Genomic DNA, 20633 nt, shown 5'->3' with positions numbered 1-20633 from the left:
TGGAATGTTCTAAACTGTCAACAGAGAAAATCTCCCAGCAGGTCACAACGTTTACCATATTAAGATGGTAAACATAAGGAGAGAGGCCATCTAAAAGAGGAAAAAATGCTTGACTGTATTTGTTCCCCACTTCCACAGCAGATGAGCAAATTCAGTTGCAAATACCCTGATCAGGAAGCAACAGGTATCTCCCAGTGCCACAGAAGTCACCTTATCATTGTGTGCTACCCTAGCTGAATCAAATCCAATCAAGAAAAACTACTGAAATGTACAAACAAAAATTTAAAGGCACAGATTCAGTATGGGGAATGGGCTTTCTAAAAGCACTTCAGTGATACAAAGAATAAAAACCGCCCTTATTCATTGAAGTAAATGAAGACACAGAGAAAAAGAGAAACTAACACAGCCCAGTTCCTGCTAATATTTGCTGAGCTGGGGGAGAAGAGAAAGGAATAAATCAGACAGCTTCATTAAACATCTGAGGTAAATTTACATTAAGATTCCTTCTTTTTTCCTAAAAGTAATTTTTTTCCCAAAATCTTTTTTGAAATGGTCACTGATCTCCCAAAATATTACAAATAAAATTTTGGTTGGGTTTTGAAGTGTATTGGAATTTTTTGCATATGAATATAAGTACTGCTTAGAACAAATTCTAGTGCTTACAACCTCTGAAGTTAAATGACAGAATAATAACCAGTTCTCCGCCTGTGCAATCAAAATTCTCTAAAGAATGAATAGGGTTAACAAGTTAAATGAATTGCACATAGCTGTCATTATACATAAGCTGTTATTTCATGGTTAAAAATTATAGTTATTGAAGCATATCTAGTAACTGATTTCTGTAACAAGTTAATGATATTAAGAGCTGCTAATCAAATTTTTTCCCTATCTACAATTTTACTTTCAACTGTAATTCAAATTTCTGAATTCCTTTGATACTTCCATAATTACAGCTCATTTATTCAGCAACTAGGAGCACACTTAAAAATGCAAGTTACTCAAAAAGCATTTGTACAAAAATGGTTTCTTAAAAACCACTTACACAATTTTGCCTTTGAAACATATTTTTTTAAAATTAAATAAATACAACATGTACCTTTCTCTTTTTAAACATGAAAATTGGGAACAGTGCTGAAGTGCTGAAAATTGGAAGATTGTATACCAGTGATTCTGTTGGTCCTAACCATTAGTTTCCCCAAGAATCAGCTTTCCACTGTCTTGTTACCTCTTCTCTCATCCCATGCAGCAGCAATAAAATCAAACAGCAAGTAGAGTAGGGAGTATTGCAGAAATGTGAGACTGGCATGCTGTTTGTTGTGTGTGCTGCTTCTACTGGCATGTTGTAGAACTCAAAAAGGCTTCTGGAGAAGAAGAAATACAGTTGTCAAAGGCATATTAAGGACTAAAAAGAAAAGCAAAATGCCACTTAACTCAGCTGTGAAGCATCGACACCCAAGATAGGATTGCCAGTCTACACACAGAGCAGAAGAAAAAAATCCAAACCTTTTTGAAGGAAGGAAAGTAGAAAAAGATATGCTCCTCTCTGCTCCAGACACTTTTCTAGCTGAGAGACAGACCTTTTGATAGAGTAAGGAAATCTTTAAATGCGGCTTCCTGTAGATTACATAGCAGCCAGCATGTGGAACAAAAATGTCAGATTCTAGATTTAACAATCGTGCAAAAAATTTCTCTATTACTTTGAATAACAGACTAAGAATTGTATCAACAACTAATGTCCTGCTTTACAGATGAGGGTAGGGGAAGATTGAGCAAGATTGCCCAATCCACCTTCTGCTCACTCCAGAATGCTTTGAAAGACTTCATATTTTTAATTTCTGATTTGTCATGGACAATTTTGCAACCGTCTCATTACTGTTGCTCTAGAAATTAACAAAACACAGCATAAAAAGCCCTTCTTCTACTTGTCAGCTTCATACTTGACACACAGCACTTAAACTTCCTCTCCTTCCTCCTCTCCTACCCTGGCCCTAATTCATTTAATGTCCCTGAAACACAGAGGGAAAAATGAGTTGGACGGGGAAAAAAAGCAAAAAAACTAAATACAGCAGAAGAACATATTTGAAGTTTGATGAAAGCAGTAAAAACTGAAAGGACATGGTTCTGACAGAGGTTTACATTACTGGAACTGAATATTTCTCTGCTGCTTGGTTCTAGAATGTGGCATTTTTATAACATTTGCTGTCTGTTAATCCCTTGTGATAGAATGGGAGAAGAGGTAAAACAATCTCCTATTTTACAACTGCTTGAGAAGAACATCTATACTTAAATGCTCTACAAACACAGGTTTATATCATCCTTAAGTAATCATTATAGTACATTTACATTCGAACGTTACCACACAACAGAATAAAATGAATGTACATTGGTCAGGAAGACTTGGCAAATTTTACTCAGCTGTAATATCTCACAGGTCACCTAAACAATTTATCTAAGTATCTGTCCAGGAAAGACTAATTCTATATTGATCCAGAGCAGTGGAACTGGAACTCAAATTACAAGCATGTATGTATTCTCTTCCCAATTAAGTTTCAAGATAACAACTTGAGCATTTAAAAGCAGGAATGTTGAAGGACATGAGAATAAATTTTTCAAGTGCTTTTTTTAAAAGTGTGAAAGCCGAAGATATTTTTTATTCGCTATTTAATGTGCAGCAAAGTGACTAATGGCATATGCAACACACAGTGGTCATATACCTGTATGCATAACTCGCTGCATGCTCAAAAACTGTGTGGAAAAGATGGGAAGGAGAGCATGAACAGCATGTTGGGGTGAATTCACATATGGATAGGGTCAGTTCGTGCATGTGGAAGGAGAATTCCAGCCATCTATCATAAGGGCAATAAATACCTTAATAATGGCACTTTATTTTTAAAATGAAAATAGATTTTGTATATATATTTTAATATTTCATGTTATGACACTATAAAAATTGAGTATAAGCATTTTGAAGTAGTTTCTGAAACAAAGAAGTCTCTTTTTCACGGTTTTAGACATAGCTTCAATATTACTACCCCTTGTTGTATGATGATGTACTTCATTCCCTACTTTCCTCATTGTTACTGAGTTTCTAAAGTTATTAACAGAATAAGGAAGGATTTTCTGTTATATAGCATAGGTAAATTACAACCAATTCTTTGAGTTCTGTGGTAACTTATAACAGTATAATTTACAATATTTATTTCTGTTTTAAAAATACAATTATTATTTTGGGCGCAATTTCATAAAGCAAATCACAGCTGTTGGTACAAAAGGAAAAGTCCCTTCCTGTGCAGGGCACCAAAGCAGCACTTCATACTTAGAGGGACTTGCAGAGAATTTAGCAATTGATTTTGCACTACTCTTCAGCATGAAGGGTCTTGCACTGCCCTCCCCAAAAGGTGTTGGCAAGCATGAAGTATAGAATGAATTTTAAAAATAAGGAGGACTTCTTTCCATTTACTCTTGCAAGTTCTCCAAAGTCATTTGTGAAACTTTACAGAGGTCTAATTTCCATTAGAAGATAATGAAGGCTGGTAGCTTCTAAATACTGCTTCTTGACAAAAATTACTTATAATTATTTTCATGTGTCCTATGAGCAGTAAGTGCCAGTTTATACTCACTAATGCAGATACAGGGAACCTAATGCTTAAATAATTTAGTAACAGATACATCTTGACATGTCAGGTGAGACTGTCAAATCATCACATGTAAAACAGCTGTCCACCAGGGGGCAGGAAAGAGTGGTAATCTTTATAATATTTTAATAAGTATTACTGAAAAAATATTGCTTGTGAAACATAGGAAAGTATGGTGTTGGAGTTCACACTGTAAAAAAATATCTAGCTCACACTGTAAAAAAATATCTAGTTTATTGTATGAAACAGAACTACAATGAATATATATAAATTACAGATTTGTAATACAGCAATATTCTGAAGACTGATAGGTGCATGGTATGGCACCCAACATGACAGATGGCTTTTAAGGAAAATGGGAGGGTGGCAGTAGAAGATGGACTAGATAGCAAAATAAAAGCATTACCTGGAACCTCTTTTCAGCAGCAGATGGGAAAGAGAAAAGGATTACTTATACAAGTTGGGCTAAAATTAGGTGCCAGTGAATTATTCATATAGATAATTATTACTGACTTTCTGGTTTGTATACTTCATTTTACAACAAGGGGATTATTCACTTCATAGCCTATGTAAATCTATTATTTGTATAGAGAACTCCCATTCACTGAAATGGGAATTCTGAATATGTGTTGACATGAGAATATAATTCTTTGGGATAACTACTGTAAATACAGAAATAAAGCAGAAGCAAAACCAAAAACATCTGAACTATACCAAGTGTTTAGAGTCGGCAAACACAACACCTGAATTACTCAAAGAAAGGTTGTGCAGATTTAACTTCCAGAAATAAGCTGATGGATAAAACAGTCAACTCGCTACTAAAAACAGATGTTCAAGTTCACTCACAAAAATACATTTATTCATACTAAGATGCAATTATCTCAGCTAGTAAGAATGTGTGGGGTACTGAGCACTACTGATATGTACTATTTTTTCATGACTACTTAATTCAGTTTATGTTGACTGAAGATACTTTGCACTGGATAGGTTTCCTCAGTTATGTATGAAAGAATATTCCTAAACTTTGGCTAGCCAAAAATCATTATTAATCATAGAGCACATGGACATGTACAGATGATTTCCTATCATTTGTAGTATGCATGAGCACATTCCATTAGTTTGATTAGCTGGTACGCTTCCACTGGTTTCCTTAGCTTTTCTTTTAAGAACTACCAAGCAACTCCACCTTGGCAAGGAGAACACTAGTTAGTCTTTTTCACTTATAAGTTAAGCAAAAATAATTTATGAATAATTTAGGAAAAATTTTCCTGAAAATTACGAACACAGCGTCAACAACTCACCAACTCACAAATAAATTTTTTCCCCTGCTGAAAAGAATGTTTTACTGAATGTCTTCTAATTAGTTTTAACTTTATTTTGCAGTGCAAGACTGATGCTCTATTTCTTCATATAGGAAACAGCTAAAACTTTCCCACAATAAAATCCAAATGTAGCTTGAACAGGTTTTGCAATTAAAAGCATGTAATTCCTCAAGAACTACAGAATATTTTTCATAGTAACGCAGGAGAAACGAGAGATTCCCCAAGAACGGAGCAGTTTTCTCTTACAGTTTTCCTGAGTCCACGAAGAAACATTCGTACAGTCAAAGGAACATTTTTAGCTTCCATTTATCATTTTCCATTCTTTGATTTACAATTCTACTTTTTTGATTTCATGATTCAAGTATTGAACAACATATTCCACATGGACTGCACAAGACATACCAAATTATTAGCTAGCAAATATTTACATATGGATGCCTAAACAGTACAAGGAAGATTTCATTAAGGCTTTTGTGCTGTCCTCATCACTGAAGTATGCAAGACTTATTTGAAGCTGTATTCAACCTATCTGGCAATACACCTGTGATCCAGTTACCCTTTTCTTGACATCTTAAAAAATGCATATTGTCCAAAAAACTTTTTACATTCTGTTGATAAAACCAATCTACACAGTTCATAAACCAAATGCAAATCTTCCAACTCTCACCACTGAGCTACACAATTTCTCTACACGTTTCCTTTTTGGCTGCAAAGTGAATAGATGTTTTTCTTTGCATTCAAAAATTAAGATTATTTAGTAAACCTTGATACTTCGGTAATTGGCTTTTTCGCTTTCTCAAAGACATGGGTTTTAGCTCAGCTTTGGGAAGAAAAAATAATTACCTCAAACTGGTAAAGGGAGACCATTCTTTTCCATCATGTTGTTCTAGTCTACAGCTTGTAACATAAGTAACTAACAATAAAACTAAATTTATGATTGGAAAGAATGAAGTCTGAAATTTCAGGGTTTTCAGTCCCAAGGTTAATGCCCTGCACTAATGTACATTCCAACGGGCAAAACAGGCTTCAAAAAGCCTGTTTCCTAAAACTGTTTTTTTAAAAAGTTAATGTTAAATTTCAACTTTCCTGTAATCTAATTTATTCTGCAAATATGGTAAACAGAAAGAGAGAAGAAGCTGCTAGTGCAAAGTCCCTTGCTATAGCTTTTCATTTTTGACTCCTGGCTTCTCCCCTCTCCCAAATCACACAAGCTGACAGAATCAAAGTAGAAAATAAGGATGATTTTTTATGAAGAGAGCTCTGGAGTGTGTATTATTTACATTCATATCACAAGTCACTAGACTGGAAAACAGAATAATGTAATTGCATTTTGTTTATTTATCCAAAACAGATATGGAAGACGTTGTATAAAATCTCAGAATTTCTCCTTCAGTGGCAATTACAAGGTGATAATTGTGAGGTTTGGATTAAAAATGTTTCATTTCAGTAGCTTCCTTCCTCTCTCACTGCCTTGGAAGTACAATTTACATTTATTTACTGTCTCTGTTGAATACAAAAAAAAAATTCTTCTCAATCTGTAAGAGACTAGTCTGTAAATACTTTTTTAGTTTCCTTCCCATTTTGAATTCACAAGGATCTAAAGTAGGTGATCTGGTTTTGCATCTGTCTATACGTCCCTAAGCAGACACAAAAACTCCTCAAGAAAAAAAAACAAAACAAAAGCTAAATAAAAGCAGAGGCAGTTTTGTCGCAACACCTGGTTTTGAATTATATCCGGGAGTATATGCAGAACAGCAAAAGAATTTTCAAAAGATCCACTGGGATCTTTGAATGCAAGAGATCTCAGCACATGGACTAAGTAATGGTTTTATCTGCTTGCAAATCTTTAAAACTTATGGTGAAAAATTTGAACTGAAATTCCTGGTTGTTTAGTTTTGAGATCTCTTGGTACAGCCATTCTTCTGTAAAGTACATAAATCACAGCACTGCTCCTCTGACAGCGACAAACAGCCAACTTCAGGGAGTATAAGAACAAATATGAACAGATCATTATTCTCCAGAGGCATCTCCCAAACCTTCAGTGCTGTGCAGTTCAGGGAGTAGCTGAGTCAGAAGTGTTTTCAAAATCAACCACGATGGACTTTTTTTCTGAGTAATTTACCTGGCACAAAAGCAATCTAGGAAAGAACCCTTAGTAAAGGATAGAAACAGTTTTCAAATGTATTTTGTGTTGCTGAGTATCCACAAAGCTATTACACAACCAAATTAGACACACAGTATACATCTTTTAATGCAAAAATATTATCCATAAACATTATTATTCAGAAATGATAAATAATTCAAATTACAGACCTAAGTGCTGTCTCACAGCAGTGCCATTTTGTGTTTCCAATAGAAGTTAAAATAAGTATTCCGATTTCAATGATATAGCATGGTAATTTCACTGCTAGAGAATACTGTATCATTAGTAGAGCTGGCCTTTAACAACACCGCAAGCAAACCTTAGACCAACTGAATCTCAATGAAATCTTCAGTTCTAGTCACAGAGGCAGCTCAGTCTACAAGTCTGAAGGGTGGCCTAACAGCCTAAAGATTTGTTGTGCTGCAAATTCAACAATATATGTTTTTGCATATGCATATATTTTAAATGGAGTAAGTGCAGAAGCTCATAACCTAATGCAAGCACCTACGCTAGAGACTCCCATATGAGCACAATGTGGACCCAGCAGCTCAGATCCTCAAGCAGTATAGATGCATTGGCAAAATGCTGCAGCCAAGGCAGTAATGCTCCCCTCACCTCTGAAGCTTTATCAGCTCCAGCACAATGCTGCAGACATGATACTGCTCATACAGCCACCTCAGGCATCCATGCAATGTGCTCACTACACTCTATTCCATGTTGGACTTCTACAACCACACTGAGATATGGTCTTACAGACACCCACAAGCACTTAGGAAGCTCTCTGACTCAGGAAGTGAAGTCAAGCTGCTCCTTAGCCACTTCAAAGCATTGAGGATAGGAAGATGAGGTTTGATCACCTCCTCCCAAATACTCTATCCAGTGTTCACTCATGTCAACTCAGAGTGAGAACCGCCCTTATGCTTTGTCCCTTATCCCTTTTCTACCCATTAACCTAAAGCCATTATTTAATAGAAAAGAGGTAAATCCCTCACTTCTACTGCAAATTGTAACTACTTTCCCGAGCAGCTTAAGTTACTTAAATGCATTTAATCCTGGACTTCACGTAAATGAACTTACCTTACTACCCCCTGCCTTCATAGGAAGCAAAAGGAAAGAGAAATAAAAATAAAATAAAAATTAATATCTGTGACAGTAGACTAAAACATTTACCAATCTTACACAATATTAACGTCAGCAGAACAGAAGTTAATATACATACAGGAACAATAGTCTGGTCTTATTCTTCACAAAAAACATTTCTTTGAAGTTTTAGGGCCCCTTTTCAACAATGCTGGCAATGGAATTCTTTTGTGAACTTTTATGTATTCTGAATCACAGCTTCATCACCTTACTACAGAATTAATTCTTAGTATTTTACTTGAAACTGAAAAACACAATTCACTCAGCTTCCAAAAACAATTACTGAAAGAAACACAAGAGGTATACAATGTCATTAAAAAGAAAAAAAAATCTTTAATCAAAGCTTTCATACCATACCCATTTTTTCTTTTTGATTTCCACATCAAATACATCTAATTAAGAAAGAGAGACCATTTCTCATTATAAATGCACTACAGGGAACCACAGCTTTGTACACAGGGATCCCACTCTCTCCTACGGCAACACAACTTAAAAACAACAGATGACATGAACCTCCCACAGAAGTCACACTGCATTTCTCAGCAAGGGTATCACAGACTGTCCAGCTCCACTGCAGAAAGAGGCGTGAGCACTGCCACAGAACTCCTCGCATTCCTGCTCTCCTGTTTCACTGGATCCTTGCACGCTCTTACACCCTGTTGTTTTCCTCGCTTCCCTCTCTTTAGTACCAGCGTTCCTCAATTGCTGTGTTAGGAACCCCTCCTTCCTTTTTCCTCACATATACTGTCCTCATCTATTTTGTGGACAACAAACAACTTTCAGGGCCCCATGCTCAGCTGCAGATTCTACAACAGATAATGTTCTAGAGATTATAAATTATTTTTCTTATTTTGCATCTACTTTATCTTCTGGGTTTATTATAGTCTGCTCCCCATCCCACTCACTTCCACAGCATACAATAGTGAACCAAGATCTAGAACTAACACTGCAAAGCAACCAACTTCATTTTCCAACATTCATTAACAAGAACTGCAGAATCACTGTGGACAGAATTTTTCAAAGAAAGGTAGAAGTTATGTAGAGGCAGAAACAATGCCAGGAGCAATTAGAGCTGAATTCATCAGAGCAGTTTGTTGGCAGAACCAAAAATCAGATTGCTGTCCTTCACTAAAACAATTGTACAGGCTCATGCCTATAATGCCATCACTAAATACCAGTCAGTATCTAAGTTTCAAAAACAATATATCATTAAACACCAGCAAATAACTCAATTATCTCAAGGAACTCCCTAAACATAAAAATATGCATACATAGGTTTGTAGTCTTTTGTGCTCTCTGAAAATAGATACAGCCTAGTCCTTTGGGTCAACTTCCTTTTTTCTTCAAAGATGTATTTAGATTTTTTTAATACATATTCTTTTAAGTTAAGAATTACATATTCCAATATAATTTTGTTTTACTATTATCTTTTCAGGTTGATTTCTTGGCTAGAATTGTAATTTAGTAATTGCCTTTCATCTAACTTCGGCTCCTTTTGTTGCAGATGAGGCTTATAATATAGTAATTACCTTTCATCTAAGGTTGGCTCCTTTTGTTGCAGATGAGGCTTAATTCCAAACATTGGTCTAATGTTTGTTGATAAGGCTTTGATGGTGTAATTAATTTCATTTTCCCTTGTCACATCACTGTCATAACCTAACAAAACCAGAGGGAACAATATCAAACCAAAATAAGCTACAAGAACAACAATTTAACCATAATTTGTGCAGATTTCAACAATGTACTAGATTACAAAAGCAATTATAGCATGGATTATTAGTAACATAAATCCACAACAGAAAGAAAGTAGCTGGGAATCATGAACGTTGTTAATAAAAGACATTCAAGGAAAAAAACTCCTTACAATATCTTTGTGGAAAAAAATTAATAGAGTCAAGGGACTTTAAAAGCTACCCCATTTCTGCTTTGTTGGCCTTAACTACAATCACTAACAAGGAACCTCGCTACCTGACACCTGCTTTTAAGACCTGTAAGATTCAGTGCCTGGCTGTTCTCAGTTCCAGAATCCATCCACTACGATGGAATCTATAGGTGTGCACAAGGTTCCTACACAATGCTTAGGGACAGTAAGGCACATCAAGATGATGTTTACTATAGTAAAACAAACATGTTGGAAAAGCTAAGTAGTGACAGGGTTGTTACTTACTCTCCATTATTTTGTTTTTTCAAAGATAGAGACTACTAATGCCAACAATGTGACTGTGAATAGTTCTTAACTCTAACTGAAATTAATAGGACCTGACCAAGAGAAACTTTTGTGGATAAAGATGTCAATGTCTTTTGTTGTAGAGCTTCACAGACCTCGCTCTCTTTTAGAGTACTTTTGAACACACAGCTTAAGAGGGTTCTGTGTAAAGCACCAGAGCCTAGGAGAGGTTATAGGGCTAAGATGTTCTAACAGCTCACAAGCAGAGGCTGAACAGAAACTCTGAAGGTTTCAATTTTTGACTAAAAAATTTAAAGCTGACAAGTTCTCCTACAGGCAATTAAATTACTTTGTGGATGTGGCCATCAATACTTTTAAGAAGAAAGACAGTGATTAAAAATTCTTTTCCAATGAATGTTCAATATGTCTCTAATATTTAATATACTTCTTTGGTCATTTAGCACATTTTAGTGACAGCTGAAGTTAATTATTACACAGAACTATTTAAGGAGTAGCAGTGATATTTTAAAAATGCTTGAACACTGAGGTATTGACAAGGAGGAAAAACTGCACTTGGGAGAAGAGAAAACAAGTCTGGAGGCTCATCAATCATTGGAATTATAACATGAAAAAGAAAACATAAGTATGGCAAAACCAGCAGAAATTAATGCTACAAAATGTAATTTACACTTTTTAACTACTGATATTATCACCTTGCAATAGATATATAAACATCAGTCTACTTCAGTCTCCTATGCATCCATATTACAGAAGCAGATGCTATAACATCAAGACAACTATGATCTCAGATTTTAATCTAATTTCTTTAGAATTAGTGACCAAATTTAAACGGTGACAATTCTATTTTATATAAAGATTTTGGGTAACTATGTATAATTGGCACTTAATATCTTTTCATTTAAAAGATGTCAAGAGTCTGTTCATGTACTCTGACTCAAAGCAGTAACTCAAACACTTTGTTATCATTTTCTTCATGGCAGTTTATCAGTCCTTTCCCCAAAACCAAATTTTATTTAACATTTTGAAGAGTCTTCGCTACTTAAGATCAAAACAATCGATAAATCATGATTATTTCTAAATTTGCAGTTCTCCATTAATAAATCTTACTGAAATAGCATAATCCAGCTAGTTCCATAAATTATTACTGACCTCCATCTTCTTCAGAATCGAGATCAGACTCTTCACTGTCACACTGCCTGCTATCCCGATGTCCTTCCATCTCGTAAGTCCACAGCATTAAAGAGGTGTCTGCTCCTCCAACAGTGACCAACAGACTGTCATCGTAGGTCCAGCGGACGTTTGTCACATGGGTACTGTGAGCAACATACCTCTTAAATTTTCCAAACTTTCCCTAAGAAGGGGGAAAAAAAGGCAAAGATCCAATTTAGCCAGTCTGCTAGACAAAACTGAAATGAGTGGCCAGTGCACAATGACATCATCTTAACTTCTTTACAGTTCGTGCTTCAGCTCTTTTGTATTTCATATGATTTTAACACATCATTTTCCAAGTGCCCCTCCTATAGCAACTTCATGAAATGTTAACCTCATCTCTATATCAAGCATGCAAGAATTAGTTTATAAACAGATTCCAGCAATAAACATTGGATTACTTTTCCTAAGAGAGACAATAATCCAACTGAGTTGGAATAAAATTCACAAACAATATTTTGAGTCAGTACTTGTGTACTGTTACCACCCTTAGTATGGCAACATTTCAAAACTGAAGACACATTTACCAATAAATATACAGAAAAAGAGGTACTTGAAGAGCAGTAAAAATACAATGTGCTTCTGGAACGGCTTTTCTATGATGCGTGATTAAATAATATTAAAGCTCTTCATCTTAGAAAAAAAATGACTGACATTGGACAGAATGAAGGTCCTTAAAATCATGAATGAAATCCAGGTGAGAAAGAGATGTTCATTGTCTTCCAAAGCACTCCCATTCTTAAGGTTTTTCCTATTCATTTGCTAAAGTCAGCAGCAGGACATTGCATGAGATGGCTCTGTAGTCTGACCTGGAATGATCATTCTTACTAATTTCAAGTTTAATGCACAGCAAACTGCAATGTAATACTAAATGCTTTCTTTGATCATAAGGAGAAAAATTATATAAAAGCATTATTTTCTTCTGAGTGATGAATTTTCACAGTTTTGAAAAGGCAGATTTATCAATAAATATTCTCCATAAACAGCTGAAAATTACTTACTTTAGCAGGGTATCGAAACAGTTTCACGAATCCAAAATCATCTCCTGTGGCTAATACTTTACTATCACTAGTGAGGCATGAAGCAGTTACATCTGTGACTTCACCAATTATGGGCCAGATCCCTTCACAGCAAGAGCCCAAAACACTTGTCCATGATGCCCAGCCAATCTTTTCTACCTATAAAAACAACCCATTTGAGATAGAGCATACTTCTTCTCAAGAATTTTTCTTCCATATCTGATTTCTAGAAAAAGTCCTTACACTATCTAAAAGACAGTATTTTAATATACTAATCACTCATTTTCTTAACATTCAGGATTTCATTTGAGACATATAATTTTACCTCTATAAACTTTTCATTTCAAAACCTAAAGAAGTATTTTGAAAATTTTTACCTTACCTGCCCTTCCAGGCTAAAAAGTCCCCCAACTATATTTTCCAACACTGCCTTTCAATGCCATGGGAAATATTATTTGAAAAGTATCCATTTTTGCTCCTTGCCCTATGACTATGCTCTATGTCTGAGAAAACAAAACAACATTACAGCTACAATATACTACACTAGCCGATATGTATTATGTATACTATATTATATTGTTATGTAAAGACAAACATGAGGTTTTCCACAGCAAAGTTAGAGTTAAGTAATCTGCAATAGGTTTTCAAAGGTGTTTAGTACCAGAAAAGGCACACAGAAGCCTTGTGAGATTTCCATGACTAAGTCAGCTAAATGTCTGTTACTTAATAGAAAAATGTGAAATCCCCTACATATTTTATTTTAAAAGTTAAAAATTACAGTTCTATATATCATTCCCTCTTATGTAGTATAGATGGCTGTATCATAACTCGAATTTGTAAACAGAGTACAGTTTCTCACCTCCAAACTAGGAATTGTCTGTTTTTTCCCACGAGGGGCTTCAAAAAACAACTGCTCTTTAGCACCAGTGTTGACTTGCAAAAGTTTCCCTATAAAACATATGACATACATATTGTATGTTAACATAGAAGATTCCATTTCACAGAAGGAAAAAAGAAAGTTTATTTTGAATTTTTTATTGCTAACTGCATTACATAAATTACTTGTTTCTACTGGAAAAAGCTGCATACATAAATAATGGATCTGGAAGAATGGTCTTCTAGAGAGATTGAAGTCCTTTGACACCTTAAATTCACAACCCTTTCTCCTCCCTTTGAAAACCGTACTAATGCATCACTTTTCTCTCCTTATCATGGCTGTCCCATCAGATGGTAGACAAAATGCACTGGGTCCAATTCAAAGCTTGTTTATGATAACTGGTTATTGATGCATATGCCCTTGGGATGGAGAAGCACATATGCTGCCTGGCCACTGGCTGATCCCAAGCAGGCAACTTCTTTACAGCTTTATACTATTTCACTTCTGAGGGAAATTCTCACCAATGTTTCTGTCCTCTTCCTTTTCAAAATTCTCAAAGGCAGCTAACTTATAACACTCTTTCAAAATAAATCAGACTGTTTCAAAAGTGATTATGTAGAGGAATAAGAACATGAACAAATAGAATGCACAATTACACAGCCTTGCTTTTGAATGAAACAGGACTAAATTTAGTACTTTAATTAATCACATATCAATACCCTGGAACACAGGAAATCTGGTCTTTCTGCTATATATGACAACAAGGATACGTATTCCTGAGCTACAGATACAAGCGCATTGTACACTGTACATTCAAGAAGTAGAAACAGAGAATCATAGAATGTTTGGGGTTGGAAGGGACCTCAGAGACCATCTAGTTCCACTCCCCCTGCCACTAGACCAGGTTGCTCAGAGCCCCATCCAGCCTGGCCTTGACCACCATCAGGGATGGGGCATCCACAGCCTCTCTGAGCCTCACCACATCCACAGCCTTTCCAGTGCCTCACCACACTTACAGTAAAGAATTTCTTCCTAATACCTAATCTAAACATACCCTCCCTTCAGCTTAAGGCCTTTCCCCCTTGTTCTATCACTAACTGCCCTTCTGAAATCAAATAATAAACAGGAGAGATTTTTTAAAAATCCAAACAAACCAATCTATAGAGACAAACCATTTTGCTTCAAATTGCACAACTTCTAAATATGTATGTGGCAGTAAAAATCATGGGTTTAATATTTATTCAGATGATGTGAGAGCATATTTGTAAGCTGAAGAATCAAATCTGCCAGTGACACTACAAATTCATATACATGTACTGTAATAGCCTCTAATGTAATCAATCTTCCAGTACATTTTTACAATGAATGCTACTTACCTCTTATGTCCCAGTCCATGTGCGTGATATAGCTGGAGGCTCCCTTGCAGATTCCTACTCTTTTACTGCTCATTACATTGTAAATATCTACAAAGTTGTCACAGGATGCCACGGCTAAGTACTTTCCAGTCCCTAAAACACATCAATATAAACAAAAACATTTTCAAAAAATTGTAGTTCTCTGCATATTAAACACAAGTCAATTCTGGAATTTAGCTATATGCAACTTAGAAGTCTTTAACATCAGCTTGCTAATTTATACATATTTCCTGACAAACTGATTTTCATATCACATAATCAGCATGAAATATACAACTATTATATGATTACATTTTCAAACTACAAAAAACAATTGGCTGAAATTTTAAGCATTTATGGCATTCAGAAAGTGGTAAGGCTTAAGGAATCAGAAAGTAATGTTATATGAGAATGGGTATCAGTAATTTGCATCAAATTTCTCCAACAGATGAGTATTTTAACTGAAGTAGGCCATGCATTTTGAGTTCCTAAAATATGAGCTATAGTGTTGGAAAAAAACCTAGCCTCGTTGGGAGTGCTAAGGGGGGAAAATAAGAAAATAGAAGTTGCCAGAACTTTCTGACACATCAGTTTGAAGTATTCTTATTAGCTAACAGTAACCTCAGTGATGTGCCAAACTTAAGCAGCCCATAAAGTGGAACCCTAGGGAGCTGCTGGATGTTCATGATTTAAAACTGACTGTTGTATCCAGGAGGTTACTATAAGCAAACCTATTCCAATAATCTCATCCTTAAATGAGCAACACAGGACTTCACACCATGGTCTTTCAAAATGCAAGTATTAGTTTTGCTGACCTATTTTTTAGGTGTAAAAGCACTACAAGTCTTTATTACTTTTACCTCATAAATACGATAAAGCTTACTTGAACAACCTCAATAATAAAATCTTAATTAAAAAAAAAGAAAATCACTTACCAGGAGAAAATCTGATCTCTGAAATAACATCCTTCCTGTGCTGGAAAGAGACTAAATCCTCCAGGGTATCTGCATTAACTATCAAAAAACTTCCATCATTGAGACCAACAGCTAATGCTTTTCCATCAGGAGAAAAGCAGCAACATCTGCCTCCTATGAGGAATAAAGAAATTGCATTCAGCTATATTGACAGTGCATCATCCTTCTTTGAGATCTAATTTTCCATTAGTAAAGGAAAACTATTCTTATACTGTAAAACTTCCAAGGAAGTTTCCTAGATGCTGCCAAAATAATTTCCAAGCTGGGATAGCAAATAAACAGGTACACAGGCCCAGAATCTTAGAATTTGCATATTAATTGATACATGCTCTACATTACTAATACAGATGAATCACTTTTGTCTGTATATTTTTCACTTGCTCTCCTTTGTATCTGGTGCTGCCTGTTTGTTACCATTTGTTCTGGTAAGGAGAACACAGCTGGGAAAGACCCTCTGGATTCACAGAATTCAGTAATTTGCTATCACAAACAGTAAGTCATTAGGACATAGAATCCTTCCAATAAACATGTCAAGTATTGTTTGAAAAACAATTTAATTTCCGATCTAAATTTATATATAGCCAACTTATATAGACTTATTTTCATGCCAGGATTTTCTGTTAACATAAATATTCTCCCCTACTATTCGTTCCTCTGATTAACTTGTAGACAGCAATCCTTTACTTAGATGGCTTCACCACAAGGCTTCTCATTCATTATCCTGTAGTTCCCTCCTCCATTCTCAACTTTTAATTTAATTGCATTCAGCTGAACACAGAAGAGAAATGCACACCAAAAATATCCTGATTTGTGTCTTGTAAATTACACGACTACTCCAATATGTCTTGGGAAAATACCTCACTAACACGTGTAATTGTCACCCTGCAATCAGCGACAACATCCTGAGCCTTCTGCTCTTGAATTTACTCCTGACCTATGCAGACATTTTTCTTACAGTCATTGGATCTTGCCTTTTATAATTAACAAGTATTATTTCAATTCCATGACTCAGTCTGCAGAAGCATCCATCTTTTTCTGTACAGTACACAGGTACTTTTTAAGATTGCCAAAGCGTCTCAAAATGTGTCTTATCAGCAAATAGTAATTAGAGACTTTTTTTGCCAAAAGTACTCTTAAAAATATTAAGAAATATCAGCTTTAAGACTTGAACAGAGTTTGCCAACTAGAAACTTTCTTGTTTAATCCCCACTTGTGTGAGCTTGTAACTCTTCTACAATTACTTTATCAATCTAAATCATCTTCAGTTAAGCTTCCCATTATGTCTGAATTAAACTGCATTGCTGAATGCCAAACAGATAAAGCCTATTGTACTCCTTTGTCTAGCAAAGCATACGTAGCATTAGAAGCTTTTCAGGGCCAGTCTAGCCTAATCCTAAAAAAATCACCTTATATGATGTCACTTACAACAGATTTTCCATCTGTCAAAATAGAATTTAATTATATCCTAAACAATGAGTAAAAATTTTATGACTTCTCTTTTCTTGACATTCCAGAGCCTTCAAACATTCACAAAGAAGAGAATTTCAACATTTCTTCTAAGATTTCTTCCAAAAATTTCTAGATTCAAACTGTCAAAAAAGCCTTGCAGTATTATAAGCAATATGGCATTTATGTAGTTGGCTCAACTTTTATTGGTAATTTATTGACTTAAGTAAGTTACAATTGCAAATAATCTTCAGAACAGTACTACACAGAATTTTTTTTGTACAGATTCATTAGCTTTAGGGCTACACAACTCATGAACATAGCATTCATAAAATAATTTGAGCAAAAAAAGGAATTTATTCAGTCCTGCTTTCAAAAGATTCATAATGCTTGTAAATGTCAATTGCATCAGTTAAATATTTTTTCATACTAAGCATCTTACCCTTTTTCAATTTGCGAACCGCTAACATACAATGGCTAGGAGATAAATCCCATATTCTTAAGGTTTTGTCATCACTTACAGTGGCACAAATAGGTAAATGAGGATGAGTAGCTAGACCCCAAACTTCCCCCTCCATGTGACCCTGAAAAAACACAATGAATCAGGTTTCTTTTTATTTTAAACTGAAATAGGAAATAATACATTTAAGGAAGTTAAAAAAAAAAGAGAGAGCATGCATTATTTAGAGGATAATAAATATCTGAATTAAAACACAGAACACCTGAAAAAATTCACCCTGCTACTTGTGCAAAATTATGGTAATTAGTACTACAGAAAACTGTGAAATAATCCTCACACACATCTACATCAATGATGTGGCCAGTGCGACTGAGTGCACCCTCAGCAAGTCTGCAGATGACACTACACTGAGTGGTGTGGCCAACAGGCTGGAGGGAAGGGATCACATCCAGAGGGATCTGGACAGGCCTGACAGGTGGACCCATGTAATGAAGCTCAACAAAGCCAAGTGCAAGGCCCTGCATGTAGGTCAGGGCAATCCCAAGCACAAACACAGGCTGGGCAGAAAACGGACTTAGAGCAGCCCTGAAGAGAACTTGGAGGTTTTGGTGGACAACAACTTGGACATGAGCTGGCAATGTGCGCTTGAAACCCAGAAAGCAAACTGGGCTGCATCAAAACAAATGTGACCAGCAGGTCAAGGGAGGTGATTCCGCCCCTCTACTCCACTCTGGTCAGACTCCATTACTGTGTCTGTCTCTGGAGTCCTCAGCACAGGAAAACATGGCCCTGTTGGAATGGGTCCAGAAGGGGGCCACAAAAAGGGTCAAAGAGCTGGAGCACCTCTCCTATGAAGTCAGGCTGAGAGAGTAGGAGGTGTTCAGTCTAGAGGAGAGAAGGCTCCAGGGAGGTCTTGTTGCAGCCTCTTAGTACTTAAAGGAGGCTTATGAGAAAGATGGGAATTCTTTTTAGTAAGGCTTGTAGTGACAGGACAAGGGGTAATGGGTTTAAGGTAAAAGAGGGTAGATTCAGACTAGATAAAGAAACTTTTTATGATGAGCATAGTAAAACACTGGGACAGGTTGCCCAGAGATGTTGCAGATGCCCCATCCCCAGAAACATCCAAGGCCAGATGGGATGGGGCTCTGAACAATCTGATGTATTTGAATATGTCCTTGCCCACTGCAGGGGGTTTGGACATGATGACCTTTAAAGGTCCCTTCCAACCCAAACTATTCTATGAACTAGATTTTTTTCTTTACCTTAGATTCTAGCATTTTCTTTTAACAAATACAGCTCTTTATCTATTGCACTGGCCACTCAGAAAAGAGAGAATCCAGAGATTTTTACCTAACTATGAAAGAAAATGATGTGTTGATGCAATGTAAAAATCTGTTTAGTAAAAAATGCAGTTGTTCGGTATGGCAAAGAAAATGGAAACTTTTTACATAATTACAAGTAAAATCTCAAAACAAATGTCAAGAAGACAACTTTTAAAAATAAGAGTAATTATTACTCAGAAAAAGTTAATAAGGAATTTAGTAGAGGATCCATACTTTTTCACACACTTTTCTTTCACTTTCACACACTTTTTTTTTTTTTTTTTTTTTTTTCTCCGAAACAGATATATGATCTTGGTCTGTTTGAAAGGGTGAACTCATTGAACAAACCAGTACTGAAATCCTATGTCCTATTTTGCTCATTAAGGAGTCATAATGGTCTAGTCTAACTAAAAGTGATAGTAACTCACTAATTTCATTAGTAGTTAAAGTGCTTCTTACTCCACAAGTCTTTACTTGAAAAATAAAATCGTGTTCAGGGTTTGACATATTTGACTGATATTTAACACTTACCTGAACCAGCAGAGTTATTGGTCCACTTTTATCCACCTCCAATATTTCACCATTCTTTGTGCCCACTAGAATATGACCATGTCCTAACGATATGGCACGTATAGAAGGATTATCTTCTAAGAGGAGACCTAGAACATTAAAATGTTAAAAGACAGAAGATTCTCAAGTATGCCTTAAAGAGGATTCTTCACATATATGCACATTACCTTCTCATTGTAGAAAAAGCTATTCAGTAATAAACAGTGAAAACGTTCCTGCATGAAACAACCTGTCTGGATTCATTTGGGAGGATTTAGCAATATATAAAGAAGTTTAATCAGCCTGACTCTGTGCATGTGAAGCATCAACTATACTACTATATTGCTACCAATTACAGTACCTTCAAATCCAGCTTTTTGTACACAAGCTATGAGAATGAGACACTCTGAAGTACGTTTTCATTAATGAGTATTTACATTCATCGTGTTTGAAAATCAAATCATATACTTTAGAACACAGCAAACATAACTTTAAGGGAAGGGGACGGAACAGAAAAGGCTATCCAGAATGAAAATACAGGGAACTGTAAATTAGCATTAAGATCAAGAATAAGTGGTAGAAACAGGAAAAATAGGAATGAAAATGTTCTTTAATGATTTCAAAAGACATATGCATTTACAGAAAACTAACTACTCATACCTTACAAAACTAACCACAATTTTGAATTCCTTCCTTTCTCCAGAACAAAAAAGATCAGGTAAGAGACTTCATGATCAGAAATATAATAGGCTTTTTGCTTGCCACTTTAATAAAAACAAAACAAAAAAACCCAACAAAACCACGAACAAACAAACCAACCCCAACCACTCCCCCCACCCCCAAACCACAAACAAAAAACCCTACCTGGATGATAAGAAACTTGAAGCTAAACAATTAATTTAGGCTAATAGTAATATTATGACCTGCACCCACCAAATGTGCAAACAGACATACA

At 35.6% G+C, this 20633-nt stretch overlaps 1 protein-coding gene across 7 annotated transcripts in view; it reads right to left on the bottom strand.

Annotated features, from left to right (window-relative positions):
- EML5 (EMAP like 5) overlaps positions 1 to 20633 on the bottom strand; it is a 111303-nt gene that overhangs the window by 29216 nt on the left and 61454 nt on the right. For 4 of the 7 annotated variants that reach the window (XM_032110858.1, XM_032110864.1, XM_032110859.1 and 1 more), the window contains exons 20-29: positions 19661 to 19788; positions 17790 to 17931; positions 15863 to 16015; positions 14910 to 15041; positions 13516 to 13604; positions 12639 to 12815; positions 11578 to 11779; positions 9770 to 9896; positions 8178 to 8192; positions 4042 to 4050 (exon numbers count right to left, since the gene is read on the bottom strand). In XM_032110858.1, the coding sequence (XP_031966749.1) occupies positions 4042 to 4050; positions 8178 to 8192; positions 9770 to 9896; positions 11578 to 11779; positions 12639 to 12815; positions 13516 to 13604; positions 14910 to 15041; positions 15863 to 16015; positions 17790 to 17931; positions 19661 to 19788 (1174 nt within the window). The remainder of the gene's footprint in view (positions 1 to 4041; positions 4051 to 8177; positions 8193 to 9769; positions 9897 to 11577; positions 11780 to 12638; positions 12816 to 13515; positions 13605 to 14909; positions 15042 to 15862; positions 16016 to 17789; positions 17932 to 19660; positions 19789 to 20633) is intronic. The other 3 variants (XM_032110862.1, XM_032110863.1, XM_032110860.1) reach the window with 2 other exon arrangements.

This window comes from Corvus moneduloides, chromosome 6 (assembly GCF_009650955.1).
Source record: "Corvus moneduloides isolate bCorMon1 chromosome 6, bCorMon1.pri, whole genome shotgun sequence".
NCBI classification, from domain to species: domain Eukaryota; kingdom Metazoa; phylum Chordata; class Aves; order Passeriformes; family Corvidae; genus Corvus; species Corvus moneduloides.
The sequence above is the reverse complement of the archived record's forward strand: the minus strand, read 5'-3'. Positions and strand labels throughout refer to the sequence as shown.